A 25,963-nucleotide genomic window follows, 5' to 3' on the forward strand; every position below is an offset into this window, starting at 1 on the left:
ACAGTATGTTCAAATTTCTTTTCTTTTTCTTTTTTTTCCCCAAGTTGGCATGTTAAAAATTACAGCAATACACAACGTAATGCTGATGGGAATTGACGTTCATTGATTCATTCAAACGGGCTTAGAAATGTGCATGCTAGAAAATAAAATGTGCATCTTTCTTTTTTTCTGTGTGTGTGTGTGTGTGTGTGTGTGTGTGTGTGTGTGTGTGTCTGTGTGTGTGTGTGTGTGTGTGTGTGTGTTTGTGTTGCAGCTCTGAGTGACAGCAGAGCCTTCAAAGAGTCCTGTCAAAACCAAGATTAGTGACTAAAGAGGGACCCGCAGGCCTCGGGGCAAGTCTAAAAACATCCATTTAGCCTGTAGCCTACCTTTTACCTCCAAGCTGGTAGGTATAGGTCTTGTTTAAAGTACATAAAAGCAATACTTAGTACAAGTATCTTACCAGATAAACGACTTCGGTAGAAGTTAAAGTCACCTTTTACAGTAGAATATTACGTGAGTCAAAGTATTTAAGTATTTTTAGCCCGTAAGTTACGACTTCAAGTCACGACTCACGACTTGGTAGCGTTCCAGGCAAAGTCACCACAAACCCTTCTAGCTAGCGTTAGCTAGCGGATACCTAACGTTGACGTTAGCTAGCGCTAGCTGATACTAGCGATTTCTAGTCAGCAACATATTTTGGGCTTCTTTTAATAAACATAACCTGTAGTAGTACACAATCATATGTGTATTGTTTTGATTACAATGTGCGGAATTACTTTACGTTGCCTATTTATGTATAATTATTTCTATTTCTCACTGTTAATCACCGGCGTCTGTACAGCGTCAACAGGGGTCAACATTGTTGTTTATGTGTGTGGGACGTCAAAAACTAACTGGGAGTACAACGATCTGGTACGATCTAGTAGTAAGTTACGAGTCTGACTGCCGTTCCAGGGCACTTTCAGGGGTAGAAGTGTGCCTGAAGTGTACACAATATGTAGAAAAATGATTGCTGTGATTGATATATTATTCCCTATGACATTATTAGTTAGTTTTGCTCTTTGGTAAAATCGGATTGATTTGTCTATGTTTGTGTTTTTCTCTGTATTTTATATGGTTTAGTTTTTTTTTGCTTTTCTTCTTTGACAACATACCGTTCATTGTTCGAGATAGATAAAAATCAAATGAACTTGTTAATAATGCATTCATGTGTAAGCGGCATTAAAGCTAAACTACTTTATACAGTTAGTTTAGCCCAGAGGTCCCCAACCTGGGATCGGGCTTCCTCTGAAAGCCTCAAGATAAATCTGTGGGGCCGCAAGATGACTTAAAGGAGAAATCCGGCGCAAAATGAACCTAGGGGTTAATAACACATGATTACCGAGTCGACCGTTCTCTGGGATATGTTTTCATGCTAATCGAATGTGACCAGTTTTAGCCCAAACCGCTAATTAGCTTATAACGCTAATTTTCGGGGCACGGGTAAAGTAAAAAGAAATCGCTATTTCTACACCACTAACAAGGCTCAAAATAGCACCACACTTCTACAGTAGCATAATGAGGGTCCCTACATGTAAACCGAAGCATTGAGAACTTTGTAAGTGTACAGACAGTTTATTAAAAAGATAGATTAGAAAGACAGTAGCGTTCATGTTTACATGCGGGCGCCATCTTGGGAAAGCAGTCACGACCAGTTGAATGATGAACGCTACTGTCTTCTGTTATTAACCCCTAGGTTCATTTTGCACCGGAATTGCCCTTTAACACTCCGCTACACATATTCCTTTTTTTACATTTTTTTTCTAATCGTTGAAATTTTTTGGTGCAATAATATATACCCTACTTTTAGCTTTTTTTGGTGAAAATGCTAACAACTCAGACATCTGAAATGTAACAAGAGGCCCCGACTATACTGCTGTTTTAGAGGATCACACGCCAAACAGGGTTAGGAACCACTAGTTTCATCTTTAAAAATGCATTTAAGCTTATCATGTTATGTGTTTAGGTTAGAAAAAAAAAATCTTAACCCCCTGGGGGTATTTTCAGACACTCTGAGGGTTTTTGCCCTATTATTGTTGTCAATTTGAACAAATGTATAGTACATAGTAGTAGTGTAAAGAATTTTCCAACTCACATGCCTTTTTGTATGCAGCAGAAGTGCAGCTACAATAATAGCTTAACGCCACGCTTCAATATTAGCCTATTACCGTTGTTAGTACAGTTCCGTCTCAATTAAAAATGGCGGCAACTTCTCTGTATTTCCTTGACATACCCCCCCCCCCCTTCTTTTCTTATAACTTACAGACATAAGTTAAATAAGCGTTGACACAAAACTCACAATAAGTGAAGACAATGTATAAGTTAAAGTTTTGAGTGGCAGGGTTGGGTCAGTGGGTAGAGCAGGCGCACATATACGTCGAGGCACAAGCAGTGGTCCAGTGTACGAATCCGACCTGTGACGATTTCCTGCATGTCTTCCCCTCCCCTCACTCTCCCCTTTCTCACCTAGCTGTTCTGTCAAATTAAAGGTGGAAAAGCCCAAAAAAAAATTATAAACCTGAGTTCAATACCCCAAAATGTGCCACGACAAGTCGAGTTACAGTAAAGAGAAGAAAAAAGTTCACATGACTTAATGGGCCTATTCTTTTTTCTTTTCTTTTTTTACAGTGTAATTATGTGTTTCATGATTGTCCTTTTTAAACTAAGACATAACTAACTACAGCTGTCAGATAAATGCCGTGGGGTAAAAAGGAAAATATTTCCCTCTGAAATGAAGTGGAGCCGAAGTACTAAGTACCTAAAAAGTTCACTTGTTCACTTGAATAGTTGTAGCTACTTAGCTGAGCACCAATAGGCTGTCGTAACACCAGCCTGACTCCACGATGGGACCTTCCTATGGGCTTTTCAGACTCAATAATGTAACGTTTGAGGTCTGATTACAGCTTGTGTTTATTGCAGCCTTGTTCTAAATGCAATGATGCGTTCCAAATGTCGCTGATTTTCTTACATGCAGTGGTGGAAGAAGTAGTCAGATCCTTTTACTTAAGCAAAAGTACTAATACCACACTGTAAAAAATACTCCGTTACAAGTAAAAGTCCTGCATTGAAAATGTTACTCAAGTAAAAGTATGTCAGTATCATCAGGAAAATGTACGTTAAGTAGCCTATTAAAAGTAAAAGTACTCGATGCAGAAAAATCCTCCCATTGTAGAAAGTGTAAAGGATCCAAATAGTGTTTAATGGTCTAATCATTTCAGCTGGACTTGTAGGCCTGTATATTGTTGGGTAGTTTAATATATAATAACATTGTATTTTATAAACTACATGTGTTTTGTGCAAAACTCTTAATGTGTAAAGTAACTAAAGCTGTCAGATAAATGTAGTGGAGTAAAAAGTACAATATTTCTCTCTGAAATGTAGAAAGTGGCATGAAAAGAAAAGACCCAAGTAAACTACAAGTACCTCAACATTTGTACTTAATTAGCCTACAGCACTTGAGTAAATGTACTTTATTCCACCACTGCGTCCCTGTCAGTCCCTGTAACCTAAACTGAAAACTAAAGGGAATTTGCTATAATAAAGGGCTACATATAGCCGAAATGTAGACTTGATTATGAAGTTGCAGTCATTCTCGGGTAGGCTAGTTGTCCTGCATGCCTGTAATAATTACACGTGAAGAAATGATTTATCGGGATCTAGTTCCACTGAGATGCCTTTAAGGTAGCTCTCATTATTCTATAGGCTATGCATGCGGTGATGCTGAGGTTTAATTTTTTTATTTGAAAGCAGGCCCACGTGCAGTCCGGGATTCCCACCGCAGATGAGCGTAATGACGGTGATCTGAGCGAGATTACAGTGTCCGAGCCTCTGCTCGGCCAAAATCACAAGTTTGGTAGTTTCTCTAGGAGGGCGATGTTTGTTGTAATTGTCTCTCGTGTGGGACCACAGGCGGTGCCCTCAGTGTGTGTGTGTGTGTGTGTGTGTGTGTGTGCGTGTGCGTGTGCGTGTGTGTGTGTGTGTGCGTGTGCGTGCGTGTGTGTGTGTGTGTTACGTTGGCGTAAAATCAGGCCGCTCTCCATTAGGGTTTTCAGACGCAGTCTCATCACTTCAGCTTCATTTTGTGCCAACAAAAGACAAAAAAAATAAATAAATAAATAAATAAAAGAGAGAAAAATAGCACAATGAGATTTTTTTCTTTTTTTTGGAACTTGGAGTCTTGTGGATGAGCGTAAGTGTGTGTTTAATAAAAGCCAATTTGGATAATAAGGTCTGCGGCCTTTCAACAGCAGCTTATGAAGATAATTTGGTCTGATCTGCCTTGTTTTGCTTTTGGCACGCAGGAAGAATTTTATTTTGGAAAAGCTCTTTTTCATGAGCCAACCTGCCATCGTGCCTTTTTTTGTTTAATGAAATCGTGCACATTATTGGTGATTAGTTAGTTTTTTTTAAAAAAATATAGGCCTATGTCATTGTAGTCTACGGTGCAACACATGACGGCAAACATTATTATTTTTTAATGTAGCTTAAAGTGCGCCTATAGACCTGTTTATTTTCTTCGTAGGCTATGATCCAAAGTTAGGATCAAGGATTAAGGCCTCAAACAGTCACCTAAAACGAGAAATAACTGGTAAATATTTTAACTAGTAGGCCTAACAACAAACCTACCACTTCTGCAGTTATCTAGCCTGAATGCTATTCCTGTATTTATTTATTTATTTATTTTTAATTTAGGCTATTTATCTTTTTATTTCAGTGAGTCTGGCCTACTGAGTCTGAATAAACCGACGGCCTGAGGCCACCTAATAAAAGGAGTCGGTGCCTGTTGATCTTTTGCCCAGAATTTCACACAGAATTATATTTTAATGGTTAAATGGCTACTCAATAAATAATTCTTTTTAAAGTGGGCAATAAGGCCTACTCTCTCTCTCTCACACACACTCTTTACAACGGAGAGGAACCGGTCCACCGCTCGCGCGGATTGTGATTAGTTGACACGGCGAAGCGCTGCAGCCAATGAGCGCGCGGTGTGTGCAAGAGTGGAAGCAGAGGACGTTCTATGCAGACACACACACACACAGTGCGCTCTGAAGAGGAGGAACACACTCCGCTCCTCTGTGCTGCCAAACGCCTCTTCACAACACGGGACGAAACAAGCACCGAAGAAGAAGCACAGAAGAAGGAAAATAACCCCATTCAAAGGATATTAAATCAGTTGAACTGCCTCTTTGGTCGGGACTTTCATTGGTTTTTCATCGAGTGCTGTCTTGGCTGCACGTCGGCCCCCCCCCCCCCCCCTAGCTTCCCGCGTCTTGTTCTCAATGGTAAACAGTCAGCGTCACGTTCATGGATCCTTCAGCTGGGATGTAGCGGAGGGCAAACCCACCTAAAGCCGCTTTAAATACTCGTCATTCAGCAGGAATATAGTGACATTAAACGAAGGTAAATCTTTTTTTTTATAAAGGCTGCTGTTGGTTTATGGAAACTGAAAAACTTCTCTGAAAGTCTTTAGACCTTTTTTCTTCTGTTTTTTTTTTTAACATTGATGGTGTGTTGCTTTATGATGGCCCCCGTCTGGAGGTCATAGCTGACCCTTTTTTTTTAATTTCCCGCCACATCACTGCCCCTCACCCCAATGATGACTATGAGCTCTATATCGGACACTTTAGTCCCCCCTGACCCGTCCAAATCGGCGTTTTTGGAGTTCGGCGGCCACGGCTACACCGGACACCAGCAGCACTCCCCCGGCCTGTCCCACAACCATTACTCGGTCCACGGTCTGCACGCCGTCGGTTCCACGCAGCACGACGGGCCCTTCTCCACTGGTGCATCATCGTACGGTCGCCCGCTGGGATACCCGGCCTATCACAGCCCCGTGACCGCGCACCACCCTGGGGCCTACCTGCCCTATCAGCACAGTGGTCACGGCGGCGCGCTTGGACACACCAGACTGGAAGATGCGGGTAGGTTTACACAGGACATTTATAATAGAAAATATTCATCTTTTGAACTTTCCCTTTTGCATTAACAGTGCGCTCTTGTCACCAATGTGGTCTAACTCCTAAATGTTTACCGTGTGGAATTGCAGCACATGGAGCCAACCAATTACATGAACACGCTCATTCATATAACGGACTTTCAGGTGCAGTCGAGTTGGAGTTAAAAAATAAAAGAAAATGGAAGAAAAGTAAAGCAAACAAAGAAAATAAAGAGCTCTTAGCCAGTCAGGGCCACTTGTTTTATTGGGTCATGGTTTATTTGATTTTTACTCGGGCCACTCGTGCTAAAAATATATATATTTCCATTAGGCTATTTGTGTCGTCTCTACATCGTTCTTTATGCAAGACTGCCCAAGACAGAAATATGTTGCTTGTATAGGCCTTCCATCACAGAGGGCATTACATGCAACAATAGGCACAGCATAAATTAATCTAATGGAAGAGCAGGTTCTTCTTAACAGATCTTTTATTTAGGCCCATTCAAATATTGAAGTATAGTGTAAGAAAAAACATGAAAATGAACAACAGTCGAGCACAATAATTGGATGCACACACGGGTCGCCCACAGCGTCATGTTTCGTGTACTTTGGGGTTGGACGGGAGATGAGTTTAAGGCCTGCACAGACTGTGGGAGTGGGACTCTCCACAAGAAGCAGCCGACACCGGCCCTGTGGTGTCCCGCAGCGGCCCAAAACCCAAACCTTCAGCCCGTCGTCTCCCAAATAACATCCACCCTGTTTCTGCTGCCTGCACGCGCTCCCTCCGCACACACTGACAGGGCTGCAATAATAATAATAATAATAATAATAATAATAATACATCAATAATAATGTGTTAGCTACCAACTTCGCACATGAGAAGTTGCCAGAAATAACTGTATTTGATTAAAACAAAATGTTAATTGAACCGACATATTTCCTGTGTTTAATTTAAATTTGCTTTCAAAATAAAATAGCACGAGAATCCTAACCTTTGAGAGAAAACAGATCGTTTTTTTTTTTTTTTTTTTTACCTCAGATCAATTCGATTAGGAATGACTTAATTAGGCTACTTTTAAACATGTACCTTTTTTTGGCTTATAAAACCTTTACCGACAAGGCCCGGTTAAGCAAATTCCCTGCCAACCACTTGAAATATAGCTACACTGTAAACAGTAGCTGTTGGGTGTGATAGCTTATGTCTTTGAAGGTTACATTTACACAAAAAAAAAAAAAAAAAATGCAAAAACATAGAATTTATATGATCCTTTTATATGTTTTAAGGTTTTTTATAAGGTCCTCCATTACTTAGATATTTGGTGAAGAAGAGCAATCTGCACTTTACTGCAGTCTGAATGGCTGCTTGTCAGTCGTCATACATTATTGTTAACTGAGTCTGATCATGTACCACTATTACTATTAATAATAACAATAATTATTATTGTTATTATTATTATTATTATTAATGTTACATACAGGCCATTCTTTTCACATTAAATGATTACTTGACGGCAGGCAAACAATTCTTTCTTTCCCTCTTTCTTTCTACTGTACCTACATTTTCTCAGCACAAACTCAGCTTTAAGTCTGACTTCTCATCTTGTCAATTTAAAATATGCTGGCATGTATGAAACTTCATACACCAGGAAGCCAAATTACAAGAGAAATGACAGGGGAGCCAATAGAAATGTACAAATCAACTCATCAAATCTAGTGATAATTACTCAAAATATTATTATAGAACAGTTCAAGGTTGTAAAAAATATTGTTTGACTATTTATCCTTACAAATACAGTAGAAAGATGTAAAAAAAACAAACCAAAAAAAACAAAAAACTATAATACAGTCTATGTACATGTAAGGAGATTTCATCCCAACTCAGTTTTGTGCCGTGAAATTCTATCTATGCCTGTAAATCATTGGTCGTAGTAATACGTTTGATTTCATTTCAAATTTCATATGGTCTAGAGACCATAAATGATTCAGTGAAAGCCCCACATCAGCACGTTGTGTCTACTTAATATATACAGCATTGTTACAATAAATAAAAGACTCTCAAGAAACACAGTTAATATTGCGTTATCACTATTATACTTTAATTTCCTAATCTTATCAAAAAGAAATGCTTTTAATGATGGTTCTTCTATGATTTTTGACGTAGTGCAGAGGTCCGCTACAGGGAAGGACTCGTTTTTTTCTGCCAGCTGTAAAACATATTTATAATCATATTCTCTGTATCTGAGATTGGTGTTGACAGTACAGTACTTTGTATGCAGCACTGCCGCTGCCAATTCCCAAATGAGTCCAATTAAATTCCCCTGATTGGAGTTTTTATAACAGTTTGTTCTGTGAGGTCAAACAGGGAGTCAGACCTCTCGGGTGTCCAACAGGCCCTGAACATAAGCAGCGTCGCTATTATACTCTTCATCTGGTTTGTCTGAAGGACTATTTGGAAAACAAAATGAATAGGGACGTGACGATGCACCGCCGTGAAATCGTTAAAGATCGATATAAATGTGTAAAGGTTTCAACCGCTTGAGATAAAAACAATGAATCGCGATGCCATTTTTTTTTTTTTTTTTTTTTTAAATGCCCTAGGCTGTAATCTAGTTCATATTTGTCATTTAAGATAAAAAAAAAAAAAAAACACAATTTCAGTTGCATTTTTGATAAGAAGACACATCTGTTGTTTGGCACAGTTTATATAAATAAAGGAATAAGGAACGTTTTCAGTCATTTGTCTGCAACTCATTCTGTTAAAGAAATCGTGAATTGTATCGAATTGTGTGATGAGTGTATCATTACATTCCAAAAAATGATTATATATATATATATATAGGTTGTGTTCACACACAGCCCATTAAACATACAGTATAAACATGTCATATTTCCTTATTTGGGTGCACTAAGAATTATTTCTGTATTTCCTCGTAAGGGGTCACTACCTCAAAACATTTCTACGTATTAGGGCTGAACGATATATGTCGTTTTTATATATATATCGTCATCGCAATAATAACTGGTGCAATAACCATATCCCGATAGGCTGTGTCACATCGCAAAAGACCCTCTGAGATTATTTTTTTTTATCAGTAGAAAACTGCACTTTAAAATGTAATTCTTTCTTCATTCTTTTTTTTTTTTTAGTGCTGCCTTTTATATTTAATTCAGTGTTCAATTTGTTCAATAAAAGAACGTTGGAAATGATGTCCTTTCATTTGTTTTAGATTCAGCAGAATATCGAAAGCAGCAGAACTACTAGAGTACACTTTAATATCTGTTTATCGCGATATTTAACAACGTTATCGCGGATTTCCCTCATATCGTGCAGCCCTACTACGTATTGGGTCTGAATAAGGTTAAATGAATAGAAGAAAAAAAACCATCTAAAGGCAGAAATTAAACATATTTTGTCACACTGTACCTATACAGCAGGGTTGTCTGTGGGACCCCAAACATTAAAGTAAAGCTACTGCTAGGGCTGGGCGATATGGAGAAAATCAAATATCACGATATTCTTGACTAAATACCTCGATGGCGATATTGCAGTCTGCTAAGCTCAGGAAACGACATCACTTCACTCTAATGCAGCCTTCAAAACCAGGAAAAGACAACACGTAATATATAACGATTTCACGATATCCAAAATCTAAGACGATATCTAGTCTCACATCACGATATCGATATAATAATCGATAATATTGCCCAGCCCTAGCTACTACCAACCAAAAAAAAAAAAAAACAAGGGTTAAAACCCAATTGTGCTGGTCATGAAATGTACACCCTGGTAAGTTTGCTTTTCCAAAGTGCCCGTTGCTTCTCTCTCTCTCCTCCGGTGTTGATGCACTTCAGCGTGGAGCTGCTTGTCTTCTCCTGCGGCTGCTTTGCATGAGCTGCAAGCTCAGTTACAGGATCACAAGCGTCTTGTGGGGGCCCTCGGCTTGTCCACAGCTGTTCCCTCCTGCCACTGCAGGCTAGAAGCTCATGTCATAACAAAAATCAGCGTGGGCGAACACACATTTGAATAGCTTTCTTGAGAAAAAAAAAAAAAAAAACTTAAAATGAAGAAAAGCCCTCTCGACGGAGCTGCACGTAACCCAAACTGCTTTGGAGCGAACAAAGAGGAGTCATTACACATTCATTACACACCATCATATATATATATATATATATACATATATATATATATATGTATATTATTAATACTGAATTGTACTTTGTTTATGGCATTTTGTTCCTTGAGTTTATAGCAGTCTGGACTCAGTGAAGTCCTGCAGTAAATCCACCGGAACATATTTCACAGAATTATTTTGTGTCACACGATATTACATTGAAAAAAAAAAAAATCGAAAAGCCTTTTATTTTGAAACAAATGACAAATTCCTATTTTAGTCCACTTGTGGCCACCACAGATGTTTTCTGTTTCATGGTTCAAGTTGAGTTGGTTGAGGTTAGGCGCACATGCAGTTTAACTGTCTTACTGTAATACAATGTCAATGGTTAAGCCCATACGTGGGCTGTCCCTACATGATGGACAAAATACAATAAATGGACCTACTATTTTATTTTTTAAACACTTATTTCCTGTAAAACAATGCTGAATGGGTTGCTGTTTACACTCTAATAGAGGCCACTTGGATACTGTATATAAAAACATTCATTTTTGGTATTTTTGTTTTTACTCTTATTTCTACGCACTAATTGCATTTTACTTTCCTAAGCGTTTTCGTGGGATAGACGTGTTGATCAAAAGCAGTCGGAAAAAATAAAATATACATCAAAAAGCAGGGCTGTAGTGGCGTTCTGATCGTCGTTCTGATTTCATGAAGCGTAAAGGGGATTCAGTGTGTGTTGTTGGCGGACGTGTAGGATGAAAACACTGCGTAGGGACGATGCATCCCCCGTGACTCCCAGGGCCAAAAAATTATTATGTAATATTATAAAAAAAAAATATTTACCTCGAGAACATTCTGCTCTTTCTCCAGATCACGAGAAGCCCACGACGGTGATAGAGAACGGGGAGGTGAGGCTCAACGGGAAGGGGAAGAAGATCAGGAAGCCTCGGACCATTTACTCCAGCCTGCAGCTCCAGGCCCTCAACCAGCGCTTCCAGCAGACCCAGTACCTCGCCCTGCCCGAGAGGGCCGACCTGGCGGCCAAACTGGGCCTGACACAGACCCAGGTACTAACACACACACACACACACACACAATATACACCGAAGCAATACACTCTCCTAACGAACGTAAGAATAAAAGGACTGAAAATGAAGTGTTTTACACTCATAAGGAATAAAAAAAAAACTATATTCCTGAAGGTATACAAACATAAATATATGTGATGACAGGAGTCGGAAACATTTTCTAATATGAACAAAGTGTTGGCTAATTTCTCTAATTGAGGGCGTATGTGCATCGTCTCATCCTAAACTTTAAAGTATACATGACACACTGTGAGGAAGTTGCCCTGAGCTATCACATATGGAATGCATGACCACAACATACGTAGGTTAATATGGATACAAAAAAAAAATATGAAAAAAAAATAATTAAATGAGATTTATTCTAGAATCTTAATCTTTCAGGTCTTTGACTGTTTACGTGGATTGGATTTAAAGTCTTCCTTTGTTCACAGTGAAAGGGAAATCATTAAGTATTAAAGCCCAAACAAGCACCGGTACATTGTTTTTACTGTTGTCACACGCACGACTTGTTTTGCCACTTGTCATCTTTCCCTGTTTTTCTTATTACACACACACACACACACACACACACACACACACACACACAAAAGCCTATTGGTAGTCTTCATGTCTGAATTTAGTTACTGCCTCGTTTATTTAAATAGAATAAAAAAACGTAAGATGTCAGTTCATCAAAAAAATTTCAATTACAGATAACAGCAAGGAAAAAAATGAAAAGGTAGTTTTGTCTGTAGCCTGCCTTGGCTATTTCAACAGGCTCTCTTTCTTTAGCACTTGTTTTTTTTTTTTTTAGTAGTCACAGTCCATCTAAAGATATGTTTTTACAGAATGTATAGCCTATGTTTCTATGACATGATGAATTTTTCGTAATGAAACGGGTCAAAAAGACCGATTCAGTCCTTGACTGGGTTTGAGCGAATACGTAGTTTCTGTGTTTTGGCTTTGCAGGGCAGTGTAGTTATTATTATATGTTATAAACTACTAGCACAGTCATTCTATGGCATTAGTAGCAATTGACTCTTTCACTGAAAAGAGTACGAACAGATTTTTACACTTATGTGGAGCATTTGGTCAAATTTAGAAAAGAGGAACCTTTTTCTCCATCAGTAACACACATACGTACTGTAATATACTGTATACTCTATTCATATTGTGTATTACGTGGCAGAAATGCACATCACGCCTATTCCAAAGAACAGGGCTGGACACTGGTTGACTTGTTTTGCCACTTGTCAGCTTTCCCCCTTTTTCTCAAAAAAAAAACAAACACACACACACACACACACACACACACACACGCACACACAATGCACAGTCGCTGTTATTTAGAGCTGTTATCGTGTACGTTATGTTTACGTCAATATAATCATTGTTCTTTCTCAGCAGCAGAAAAGGAGACGGCGGCACATTTTGCCAGCAAATAAAGACACATGTATTTTTAAAAGTCATATAATGCTCTTTGTAGCATTATCAGAGACGCATTACACGTATCAAAAAGGTGAGAAGTAAAGGCTTGAGTATTGAGCAGGTGTCCCTCTGGGGAAACATTAGATACAGCAGCATTATTTGAAATGTAATACGTGTGTGTGTGTGTGTGTGTGTGTGTGTGTGTGTGTGTGTGTGTGTGTGTGTGTGCGCGTGTGCGTGCGTGTGTGTGTACTGTACATAAGCAGCTGCTGATGTCATCAGATGAACTGTCCTAATCCCGTATGAATTAAGCGCCGCAGCGATGTTTACTCTGGGAGTAAGAGATGATCCCTTCATTTGCCTTTGTCTTGTAGTGGCAAAGTGGTTTTGAATGCGGTCTGCTGCTAGTCATTACTCACTGCATGCGTACCAAAGAAGCACGCTGTTTGTCTGTATTCTTTGAGGTGTTTTGGATCAGGGAAAGTGGGCTTTGAGTGATTGTATTATGGTCTGTGTCAGAGTTCCACTGATAACTAGAGCGCTATTAAAGGATCTGGCTGTAGTTTGAGGAATGCGGACACAGTTCTTTGGGCTTTGGATAAAGAGTGTGTGTGCTCTTTTTAATTTTTATTTATTTTTTTAAACCTGGTGCTTCTTCTCTGTGAATGCTTGCCCTTTTTTTGTGTAGACAAGTTAGTGTTAACGTGGGAGCTTTTCAGCGACGAAGCTAACAGTGGTTTTACAGATTATTTGACAGTCTCACTTGGCCATTGTCTTAAAGTGCCCATATTATGAAAAAAAAAACACTTTTTCTGTGATTTGGGGTGTTATTTTGTGTCTCTGGTGCTTCCACACGCATACAAACTTGAAAAAAAAAACAAAAAACATCCATGCTGTTTTGAGTGAGATACGGGTTTGTGAATGTGTCCTGCCATCAGTCTCCGGGTGAGCTGGTCAAAATCGGCAGGGCTTTCTACGTCACTAGCCGAGAGGGCTAACCGCTAGCCCCTCAGTCTCAATGGCAAAACACTGCTACAAAACACACAAGTTCACCATAATCTACATAAGAACTACTTACATGTCCCTGTTCTGCAGGTATTCCACGCAAAGTTGGAAGTGCGCCCTCGTTTAGAAGAAGTCTCCCGGCTAATCCTGTCTTGTACTAACTAACTGCAGTTAGAGAAACAGCTAGCTAGCTAATGTGATCCTTACCTAGCTACTGCGCATGTGCGCCTCCCAACAAAGATGGTACAGAAGTAGGAGGTCTCACTCTGTAGCTAAAACAGAGACCTGAACACAGGGTGAAAAGAGGAGCTGCAGAAATGTGCAGTACAACAAAAATATGGTGTTTTTAGAAAATTAAACCATGTAAACCTATTCTGGTACAACCTCAAAATACAATTATGAACCTGAAAATGAGCATAATATGGGCACTTTAAGGAATTCATTTGTTTTCCACAGCTCCCAATTTGCTGTAGTACGGTCAAAGTTGAACCAGAGAAACTGGAATCCGCGTTCTAAAACAGCGGCCCATTCAGTCCTTTCCTGAGATAAGCTTCTGCGTTATTAGGTAGAGCACGCGCACTACAGTCCTCCTTCAGCCGAGCCAGTTGAGAGCACGCACGTTAGAGACTTCCTCTGGTCGAGCCGGCTGACTTCCTGTTCCCTTCCCACACACACGAATGGGGTAAAACGATTCAATTAAACAGCTTTTCTAGGCTTTCCATATTCTATTGGACCCGAATGGATCATCATCATTGGATTTCGGGGCGTTGCGACGCTCATCTTTAAGCAGCCGTTCCGTTTGTAATGATTCACGTAATAAAAAAAAACAAACATTTACATAGGCCAGTGTGTGTCGCGTGATGCTGCAATACTCAGTGTAGCCACTACGCCAGAATTGTCCCTGGGGGGGGCCTTGATGATGAACTGTGACGGGTGTTTGGAACAAACAGTTCGGCTGTAATTTCACTGTTCACGTTCATTTTCTCCTCCAAATAACTGTGACTAACTGCAATTGTTTTTTTTCTTTAACGGTCCGATAGTTGCCACGCGCAGATATAGTAAAAATAAGTCCTTTTTCAGAATCATCCAATGAGCAAACAATGTCCTTTCTGGCAATAGGGTTGGTGTAGAAAAGTAGTTTTAAAATCTCCGTATTGCACACTACCAATTTCGTGCAAAAGTGAATTGGTTTTTCTCAAGCACAATTATAATTCCCCATTTGAAGAACAGCAATTTTTTTTTCCCGCTTGGTTTTATTCAGTGCTGAAACCACACTAAAAGCATTAGAGCTTGCATTTTTATTTTTCATTTATTAAACATTAAACTTATGTTAAATATGGATATACAACACGCTGTTGTGTTTCACAGGCTCGTTTCTCTCCTCTGGTGGTGGGGCAGTAAATAGATGGAGACACAGAACAGCTTGTATTGAAACAGTCAGTCAGCTGTCATTAGCCCCGTGTGCATATGTAACTGTACGAGCACATACAGCATGTACTGTGCACATACACACATTGCTCACATGCACAGGTGCACTCTAGTCCACACAAATACCCATGCAGCTACTCAGACATATGCAGCTCATGTGTGCATTTTCATACCTACATACGCATATACAGATGGGAACAAACACACACACACACACACACACACACACAAAGATAGTGATCATACACCACATCTCTATTCTGCCTTCATGCCATTAGGCCGGCAGCCAACCGCTGACCACTTTCCATCTAAATCTCTAATGTTCCCAGACGCAGCTGAGAAGTGGCACGTAGCACAGTTCCAACATTTTTCCTTGAAACCCTCTCTATCTCGATCCATCTCTCTCTCTCTCACACACACACACACACGCACACACACACACTGCCCATACTTAAACCACCCGCCAAATGGACGCCTTTTCTTTTTATTTCTAAAAATCCTCACAGGACCCCAACTTTTTTTGCCCAGTATTGAAGAATATGCAGACACACAAATGTTTGGTTTAATGTTCACACACATACTGTGTACACATACACACACACACACACACACACACACACACACACACACACACCCCAGCGGCACCTGGCCTGCCTCTCAGCCACCCTCCTCCGCTAATGCCGGTGTCAGTGGCGGTGCTCTCAGGGAAGCTGTCAGCTCCATGTAGCTGCTGGAATATGAAACCAATAATTACAGCAGAAATCCTCTCACTGAGGCTGCATTAACTTAACGTGCTGTTGATTGACTCCTGGGCTCATAAGCTACACTCCACATACTCTCTTTAGGCTTTCATCCGGGTAATTATTATACCGCAGGCACTGCGGTTTGGTGGCTGTCATTTTTATTGTATTAGTCTATAGATGATTGAAAAGAAGGGCTTACGATTTGGTAGTTTTAGCTAACTAAGCTGTTTAGTCAGTAGCTTTAGCTAACCATTTCAGCCGCCTAGGGAATATTTTAAGCTATTTATTTCTAAAATGTATTTTAGCTAACTAGTTGAACTCTTTAGTCAATACTTTTAGCTAACCTATTCAGCTGCTTATGCAATACTTTTAGCTATTTGTTTTACTATTTATGTATTCAGATTCAGAAAACTTTACTAATCCCCAAGGGGCAATTCATTTTTACAGTCTATCCCATTCATGTAATAAATAAGTACAGGAGTAACGACAACATGCCAGTGACAACAAGAGCATAGATCAGATCATCGGTTTGTGTTTAAAGGTCCAGTGTGTAACGTGTTTAGTTGTTCAATATCAAAATCTGTGTAGCCCGTTCACAAACTTGTCCTTTTTCATGAATATTTACCTCCACCAAGTATTCCTATTGGCTTTCAACTATAATACATACTTTGAACTGCGTGGTGCGAGAGAGTTGATTGCGATATATATCATCTCAATGCTAGATGGGAAAAATTCCCACACATTGGACCTTTAATAGCCTGATGGCTGAAGGAATGAAAGAATTTGCATACAGAGTTTTACGTGCAAATTCACTAAAAAGTGCACGGTCAGGTTGAGTACTAGTTCCCCTGGTTGGGAATCACTGAACTAGAAAGACAACTACGTTCTTCTATGATTTTCTTTGCTGATATTACAATTTACCCAATGTAGAAATTGGAGAAAGCGTTTTTAAAGTGCAAGTTAAATTCGTAATAAAAAAGCATTATTTGCTGTAATTACAATGGCATTGCTTATTCATGGCGTGGCAGTTTGATTTTATGTATTTGCAACCATCCATACTAACCTCTAACAGGCAGTACTTTGACGTCAGCAGATGGTCTGGAACAATAGAGATCGAATTAAACGTCAAGTTTAGCTCTGCATGACTTCTTGGCTCTTAGAGCTTAAGCCTGGGTGTGAAAGCTGGTTTTTGATGATCGGGCAAAAGGATCATTTTTTCCACATATTTAGAGTCAATTAGAGCAGTCTGAAATTAGATTTTTTTTTTTTATAGAATAAAATATCTTCCATGAACCACTTCAACCCTCTCCATAAATACCTATAAAATCCCAGGGTAATAATTCCCAGGACTGTCAGTGTGGAGGAGAAAACAATTTTAGCGCCAAGTGTGTTTTCTCTTCTTTTCTTTTCCCTTTTATCTGTCCTCTGTTGCCGCCCATGCAGCAACAGTCCTTTGGGCGTTCGCTTTATTATTTTATTTTTTCTTCCCTTTGTGGCGCAGTTAAAACCTGTTTGAGACAAAGTATCCGTCACTGGCTCTGTGTAATTATTTATGATTCATTTGTTCCTGCTAAGCTGACAGGTTGCCTGAGAGGCATATTCGTGTAATTTGATGCTCAATTTGCAAGCCCACTGAAAACAAAGTACATGTCAATTATATCAACAACAACACACCTCAGTCATCTCTAGCCACAGAAAAAGGTTCGAAGGGATACACAGCTCAATTATTTAATATGTTATCATTGTTTATTCTTAGTCTTATTCACAAACACATAGGTACTGTTCTTATTATGGGGCTGCTGCCTCGTGTTCAAAGGAATGAAGTACATTTTTTATTATTTTAGACGTTATTTCATAAAGCAGAGCATCAGTGTTGGACTCACATTTTAATGGTACATTAAATTACATATTTAGCTGACGCTTTTATGCAAAGCGACTTCCAATTAAGTGCTTTCAACCTTGAAGGTGCAAACTCCGGACAGCAAGAAGTTAAGTGCAAGTAAATTAGCTTCAAATAAGCCAAACTACAAAGAGACCCATGAAAGGGCTTTTTTTGATTTGATTTGTTATTTATCCAAGGTGCAGTCGGAAGAGATGTGTTTTTAGCCTGCGGCGGAAGATGTGTAGGCTTTGGGCCATCCTGATATCAACGGGGAGCCCGTTCCACTATTTAGGAGCCAGGACAGCAAACAGTCGGGATTTCGTAGAGTGATTGGTTGTCCCTTGCTGTGAGGGGACAGCAAGCAGGTTGGCTGATGCAGAGCTGAGGAGACGGGTTGGGATATAGGGTATAGGGACCATATCCTGGATGTCAGCTGGGCCTGATCCGTTCCTGGCCCTGTGTGCAAGTACTAGTGTCTTGAAGCGGATGCGGCCAGCAACTGGTTTAACTAGTGAAGAGAGCAGAAGAGCGGTGAAGAGTGAGAGAACTTGGGGAGGTTGTAGACCAGTCGAGCTGCTGCGTTCTGAATGAGCTGCAGGGGTCGGATGGATGGCACTTGCAGGCAGGCGTGAGATGTGAGACGTGAGATGACTAGAGCCTGAGCCGGAACCTGAGCCACCTTCTGCGTTAGAAGGGGGACGTATCCTTCTGATGTCATGCATGTATCTACACGATCGGGTAGTTGCAGCAATGTAAGGGTAAGGGACAGTTGGTCGTCGAGTGTCACACCCAGGTTCGTAGCAGTCTGGGTGGGGACTACCACAGAGTTGTCCATTGTTGTAGTAGGAAACTCCTGGGTGAGAGAGCCCTTCCCTGAAAGGAACAGGAGCTCGGGCTTGTCAGGGTTAACTTTCAGGTGGTGTGTGGACATCCAAGAAGAAATGCCAGTCAGACAGGCTGAGATACGTGCTGCTACCTGCGTTTCAGACCGTGTTACAATGATCGGTTACACTTTACTTGAAGGTATCGACATAAGAGTGACATGACATTGTCATGAACGTGAACGACATAACGCTTCTCTTAGTAAGTGTCATTCGGTTTTTGTCATGACAAGTTATGGTTATGGTTCATGTGTCATGACTGTGTTCGTGACAGTGTCATGTCACTCTTATGTAGTTACCTTTAAGTAAAGTGTTACCCAATAATCTTATCATACTGTAGCCTATGTCAGTGGTTCCCACGGGTCCTTGAGGAGGGATTCCAGGGGGTCCCCAGCAAAAAGAGGAATCATTTTTTTGTACTATATTTCAAACACAATGACAGAATGTAGGGCTATTTTGGTCATTATTTTTGTCCCGCCACCTTCTATTTTCACTAATGCAATGATTTCTAAATATATGTATTGATGTGTATATGCTTCTGTCAAAGCACTTTGCAAACTATTGTTTTTAAAGGTGCTATAGAAATAAAGTTTATTAAGATTATATAGAATTGAATTGAATAAATTGGCCCTATTGTCATCAGATCGGTGCGTGCCTAGTCAATGGTACAGTGACATTGTTTTAGGCGCACCTACTGTAATGATTACATTAACTGTATTTGTATGTCAATTATATTCCTGTTAGCTTGTTATGCTACAACATTTTTACTATGATTGCTTCCGTACGGCTCATTATAACCTAATTATAGTTTTCTTTACTGCATTGTTATCTTTAATGGTATTCCTAGCAGGCATGTCTGTGGTTGGCGTCGTATAGTATAGTGAGTGTGTCGTTAGAATTTGTTGCATTTTTATCTTCTATCGTTTTTAATTTTATTATCCTCTTAGGTTGTCGCCTCTCATTATTTCGCTATAACTTCCATTTAATGGACCTTTTTCACAGGAGACATTTTTGACTTGTCATAGTAGGAAAAGCACAGCTGAAACTGATAAGCTTAACGATGGCTCAATTCCATCAAGTGTCCCAGTGAGCTAGTTCAGTGAGTCAGCATGTACAATACCAAGTGGAATGCAGCCATCATTAATGGTTTTTGAACACACCTGTGCTTCCCTAGAATAATTCAACAATACGTAGCATATACTGTATATATATATATATATATATATATATATATATATATATATATATATATATATATGTGTGTGTGTGTGTGTGTGTCTAAAAAATATATATATATATATATTTAATAATAATATGCCTCAAGCAAACATCTATGAAAGTTGAGTGACATTACTCCTGAAGAAGAGATCTTTTCTCAGTAACTACACTGTTGGATTTTTAGGCACATGCAGGTTGTTGCGTGACACCGCATTCAAATTTCACATCATTTAGTTCATCGTCCTCAGTGCTGGTTAAGGGTGAAACAGAACCCAACGGATAAAAGGTAGACCAGCTTAAGCCGTTTGATAGGGCTGCGAATCTGTCCATTATTTTCTCGATTAATTAATGGATTAGTTGTTTGGTCTGCAAAATGTCAGAAAATGGTCCATCGGTGTTTCCCGAAGCCCAGGATGTCGTCCTCAAATGTCTTGTTTTGTCCACGACTCAAAAGATACTCAGTTTACTGTCACAGAGGAGAGAAGAAACTAGAAACTATTCACATTTAACAAGCTGGAGTCAGAGAATTGTTTAAGAAATGACTTAAACTGTTTAAGCGATTATCAAAATAGTTGCTGATTCATTTAATAGTTGACAACTCATCGATTAAGCCAGGCGTCTTCAACGTTTTTTAAACCAAGGACCCCTTAACTGAAGGAGAGACAGAGCAGGGACCCCCTACTACATACTGTCTATTGTATAAAATGAAGTTGCATATTAAACTGGGCCTACAATAAGGTGTAGGGCGGCCTAAAGCCTTTATGCACACCTTTTTAGTGCATAGAATATTAAGCTATTGAAATAATTATTGTGGGCTGATTTTATGAATCATCTTTAAATGTTGCACATAGTGTAAATGTGGCTCAGTGAATCTTCTGGATGAACTGGATCTGTGGAGTCTACCTTAGTGACTACCTTACGTATAGGCAAGTAAGCCTAGCATCAGTGGGGATATATATTTGCTAAAAATATGTTGGATTCATGTTAAGACAATTTCATTTGAAAACTTTTTTTTTTTTCAAATATTAACAATAATTTGCTGGCTCCCCTGCAGTGACTCTGAGGACCCCCCTAGGGGTCCCAGACCCCCTGTTGAAGATCTCTCTGGATTAAGCGATTCATTTTTCCAGCTCCTGCGTCGAAATTCTGACGTCAACGACGTCGTATTTCTCCCCGTGACGATAATTTCGATAATTTATTTTGTGTTGATAAGCCTACTTTCAGCAGGGTCCCAAATTAACAGTCGCCAAATGTGGGGGCGGGCCGACACGCACAACACACACAAACACTTCTGTTTACGGATAGCTAGCGTTTCGATCTTTTATTATATAAATTGCAAATGTAAAGTGAGAGGAACATAGTATCTTTTTTTTTTTAGATAAAATAGGAGTTGACTGAGGTTTTCCTTTGGGGACATCATTTAAGGTTGAAAGAAAAGGTAATACATTGCAATATATAGCAGAATATCGCAGTCTCTTTGAAATCGTGATAATATCGTATCGTGGGACCTCTGATGATTCCCACCCCCCCTACCCATTATATAACCACAGGGTCCCCAAATTGATTGTACTATTATGCAAATAGGAGACATTTGAAGCTGTGGTGGAGAGGAGGTCACTGAACAAACTATTATCCATCATGGACGGAGTCATGTCCCAGTTTGGGATTAATAAAGTCTATCTATCTATCTATCTATCTATCTATTAACTGTTTTCCTCTCCTTGTCCTTCAGGTGAAAATATGGTTCCAAAACAAACGCTCCAAATTTAAGAAGATCATGAAGAATGGGCCCTGTGGACCTGAGGGAGACCATCTGGCCCCCCCGCCGCCGTCCTCCGCCTCTCCCTGCTCCCTGTGGGACATCAGCATGGCAGCCAAAGGCGCGCCGGTGCACTCGGGTGGATACATGAACAATTTTGCTCACTGGTACCCCGGACACCAGCAGGACTCCATGCCCAGGACTCAGATGATGTGACAGTCAGGAGCACGCCACAGTTCCAGGACAAACGATGGATTTATACTAAAAAGGAGCTGACTGGGAGCTGTTAGGGACACGGACATTGTTACGAGTCTGAGCCACGCTGGAGGCAGAAATAATGTTACTGGCAGAGATCAAATACAGGGAACAGATAGTGTGGTTCTCCTTAAATCTGGAAAGGCAAGGGGAACGAGCTCAACATTTTTTAAAGTTATAGCTATGTGAGGCTGTAGCATTAACCCGAGTTAGTCGCAGCCCAAGAATGGAGAAGGTTAAGTTACTCCTGAATTCAACTTTTCATTTGTAAGAGGAAAACGTCTATCAAAAGTAATCGGAGTCTTACTTTAATACAGTCATTCAAGTTATTTCTGCCTGCAGAGGAGCTCGGCCTGCCAAGACATTTTTTGAACAAGCTACAACTCAAAGCTAATGCCAGCCCCTGCATCTCTGATTCTGGACATTTAAGTGTGTGTGTGTGTGTGGGGTGTTCCGTCTTTTCAGGGGTTTACAGTACAGTGGGGCGGATACACGTGTAAGAAGAAGGCTTCTTCAGGGCTTCTTCGTAGTTGTTTTTTTTATGGATCGGATTCAAAGGGCCCTCATTGGGGACCATTGTGTGTGTTTTTGTAATTCTGACTGGGTGTAACACTATAAGGGGTCTGTGTAGCATATAGACTTTACAGCACCAACAGAGACAGATAAGGCAGGCTATATGAACAAGCAGACGTTTTATGGTACTTTTACTGCCCTTTTTTAAGACTATATGAGAAATAGGCACTGAATGGACATGGTTACTTCATTGTATGAGTCAAATTTGATATATTTTGTTTTCATTATAATAAAGGATCTAAAGCGGTCAAAAGCCCAAAAGAAAATGGCAAAAATGCATGTGAAAGCCAAGGGGGGGGGGTCAGATGTTCCACGATACGATATTATCACGATACTTACGTCACCATAAGATATCATTGCGATTTTTAAACATATTGCGATATTCTGCGATATATTGCAATGCATTACCTTTTTTTCAAACTTCAAGTGATGTCCCCAGAGGAAAACCTCAGTCACCATTTGTTTAATCTAAAAAGATAAACCTCTCTGTGTAATCTCACTTCAATTTTTTTATTATTATTCTAGTACCAAAAAGTTCAATTCTCATGTGCAATTTATATAATAATAGATCGATACTTGGCCTCCATGTATCGCTACGGTATTGCCACGGAAAATATGGCGATACTATGCTGTATTGATGTTTTTTTTCTCCCCACCCCTAGAAAGCCATGTATGTGTGAAATGATTACACCAGGTGATTCCCTCATGTTCACCATTAATTCCATTGACTACATTTGAATAATTGGGCCTACCACTCCAGCTACTCATTGTTCAGTTTTGGAGGCGTTGGTGGTAAATAATGGGCTGTTAAGATGCAGGGACTTTGCCATGCTACGTAACAGGCTTTCATTAACTGCAGTTCTACACTTCTGATTGTCAACATTTCAGCATTATGTTCTCTTTTACTCTTTGATGGATTTTAGTTATGTTTGCTCTTAGTTTAAATTAGGGCTGCACGATACGAGGAAAATATGCGATAACGTCGAATATCGCGATAACAATATTGCTTGCGACAAATAAACGGATATTAAAGTGTACTCAGTTCTGCATCTCAGTATTCTGCTGAAGTACAACACATTGCTTGCTGTATTTAAAACAAATGAAAGAAAACCATTTCCAACCTTCTTTTATTGAACAGATTGAACACTGAATTGAATATGAAAGGCACCACTGAAAAAAATAAGTTACATTTTAATGTGCAGATATTTTCTTTCAACTGACACAAAAAAAATGTTAGTTGTGTCGATAAATCACAATATGTCGCGACCTTTCGCAATGTGTTTATTGCGCCAGTTGATATTGCGATGACCATAAAAAAATTTAAATAAAACGATATATTGTGCAGCCCTAGTTTAAATGTTTCATCCCAACATTTGTTGTTTTTGTTTACAGTCATATATATATATATATATATATCTATCTGTTGCCCGGAATTTATTCAACAACCTCTTAAAATACGGAAAATAATATTTTGCCGATAATATATTGACTTTGGGTCAGGACATGCTATGTTATTTGAAATAAATCAAACCCAGTGATCATTGCCACCCTTTTTTTTCATTTTGTTTATTGATCTTACATGCAACATTTGTTTTTGCACCTTCAACAGATAATCTCAGACTGAGGCTCCGGTCACAAAAATAACACATTCAATCCCCATGTGCCCCAGTGGCCTGGAGCCGTTCTCTCTAAAGTCGTAAATCAGAAGAAGCAGGTCACGTCGGTGCGCCCAGCGCACATCTGGAAAAGCAGAAAGAGTCGTCAAACATCGTCAATGATTTTATAAAATGACCACCTCAATTATAGGCAATTTAGGACACAGTTTGTGAAATAAAGCTTTTAACTCCGACGCTGTAATTATCGGTAATTGTCAGTCAAGGGAATATCCTTCTGCCCCGGGCCCTGAAGGAAAATGCTGGGAAGTAGTGGATTACATCCAACTGGATTACTGAGGGGCTAAGCCTTTCGCAACAAACTCATCTGTTGAATGAATATTCCAAAAAAAATGCATTCATTACTGCATTATTCTGCTTATGGTTTTCTTAATTTTTGTCTTTCTGGGGTTTCATTTTTTTTTTTTTGGAGATTATGTAACATACAGAGCAGGAATTTTCACTTCATTTTTCTCCCTAGGGTTTTCTTTTGTTTTGTGTCTAGGACAAAAAAGGAAAGTATATATTCCGTTACCGTTTTAGAACAATCCAGCAGACAAAAGAAAAGTGGCCGAATTACCTTCAGCTGCAGTGTAATATGATGATATAAAGTGCATATGTGTGTGTGTGTGTGTGTGTGTGTGTGTGTGTGTGTGTGTCTTAAAAGGTGTGATAACATCCTTTTCTTTTCCCCTGACTGAGAGAAGTGGTTCATAACACCCAGAGGTGTGAAGTCCTAGCAGCATGGTGTCATGCTATACATATATATACAGTATATGGTCGTCATGTAATCATCTCAGGGTGCCAATAGAGCAAAAGGCTCTGTTTAAAACACATGGATGGAATCAGTACAGCTATAGCAAGAAAAGATGAAAAATATGGGGCTAATAAAAAATAATGAACTGCGTAGGTGGTCTGTATACTTGCTCTTTTATGGCTAAACATAATGTTATTTAAACTGAGTGAAATCTAATTCAGCCTTCTTCAGAACCAGACAAAATGAATGCTTCATGTTAATATTTATTTTTTTCTCCATTCCAGTAGTCTATTATTTGAGTTCTAGGACCCACTTCATCTGACGCTACAATCCTCCTCAGCACCGAACAGGACCGCAGAAGCTTATTCCCCCGGATTCCTTATGTTTTTTTCTCGACTCGCAGTTTTCCTTGGATTGTGGCAGCACCTGGATCGTGGTTGCAGCTGCTGCCATGGTCCGGCTCGACGCGCTGCTACGCCCCGCACTGCTACTCCCATTAGATCTAGTTATACTTCTTTTATCTTTTTTATATATAATTTTATAATTGCCGCTGTTCATCATACCAACTGCTATAATTATTATGAATAATATTTCTCCATATCTGTATATCTGTATCTGTGTCTCTGTGTCCCAACCAGCAGTGGCAGATGGCCTTAGTAAATTATAGAGTGTGGTCTAGAACTACTCTATCTGTAAAGTGTCCTGAGATAACTCCTGTTGTGATTTGACACTGAAAATAAAATTGAATTAAGGGTCGTGTTTGGATCGGCTGAACATACTATTTTGTGTCAAATACAAAGTGATTGATTGATTAGAAGCACTATATATAACAACAGTTATAACAGTTTAATAACTAGTTTAACTACGGAGCCCCTAAAGGGACATGGGGAGGGATTTTTTTTCTTCTCTCGTGCTCACGAGTAACCAATCTGAGTAGCAGTCAGAGTGGCTGCCATAAAGGAGCTATTCATCTTCCTGAAAACGCAACCAAATGTACCTGGTAGTGTCATCAACAAATGTAAAGATGATAAGGTAACCGTTGCTGTGAATGTGAAATTATTAACCTGTGCGCACAAAAAAAAAAAAATCCCCATGTCCCTATTTAACAGAGAGTATACAGTTTTTTTTTAAGTTGAATGTTTTGTTACCAACTGTAGGTGTATAATAATGGGTTCATAAACAGTTCATAATCTTGCATAGTTTAAGTCATTGTTCATTCATGTAAAGATTTTTTAAGCCCCCCA

At 39.6% G+C, this 25,963-nt stretch overlaps 1 protein-coding gene across 1 annotated transcript; it reads left to right on the forward strand.

Annotated features, from left to right (window-relative positions):
* Window positions 1-5,043: 5,043 nt before the first annotated feature.
* LOC116045103 (homeobox protein Dlx4a-like) lies at window positions 5,044-22,804 on the forward strand. Its single transcript, XM_031292617.2, has 3 exons — window positions 5,044-5,942; window positions 10,942-11,138; window positions 21,456-22,804. The coding sequence occupies exons 1-3, from the start codon at window positions 5,615-5,617 to the stop codon at window positions 21,696-21,698; spliced, it is 768 nt and encodes a 255-aa protein (XP_031148477.1). The 5' UTR covers window positions 5,044-5,614; the 3' UTR covers window positions 21,699-22,804.
* The last annotated feature ends 3,159 nt before the right edge of the window (window positions 22,805-25,963 follow it).

Source organism: Sander lucioperca, chromosome 2 (genome assembly GCF_008315115.2).
Source record: "Sander lucioperca isolate FBNREF2018 chromosome 2, SLUC_FBN_1.2, whole genome shotgun sequence".
In the NCBI taxonomy this organism is placed as follows: Eukaryota; Metazoa; Chordata; class Actinopteri; order Perciformes; family Percidae; genus Sander; species Sander lucioperca.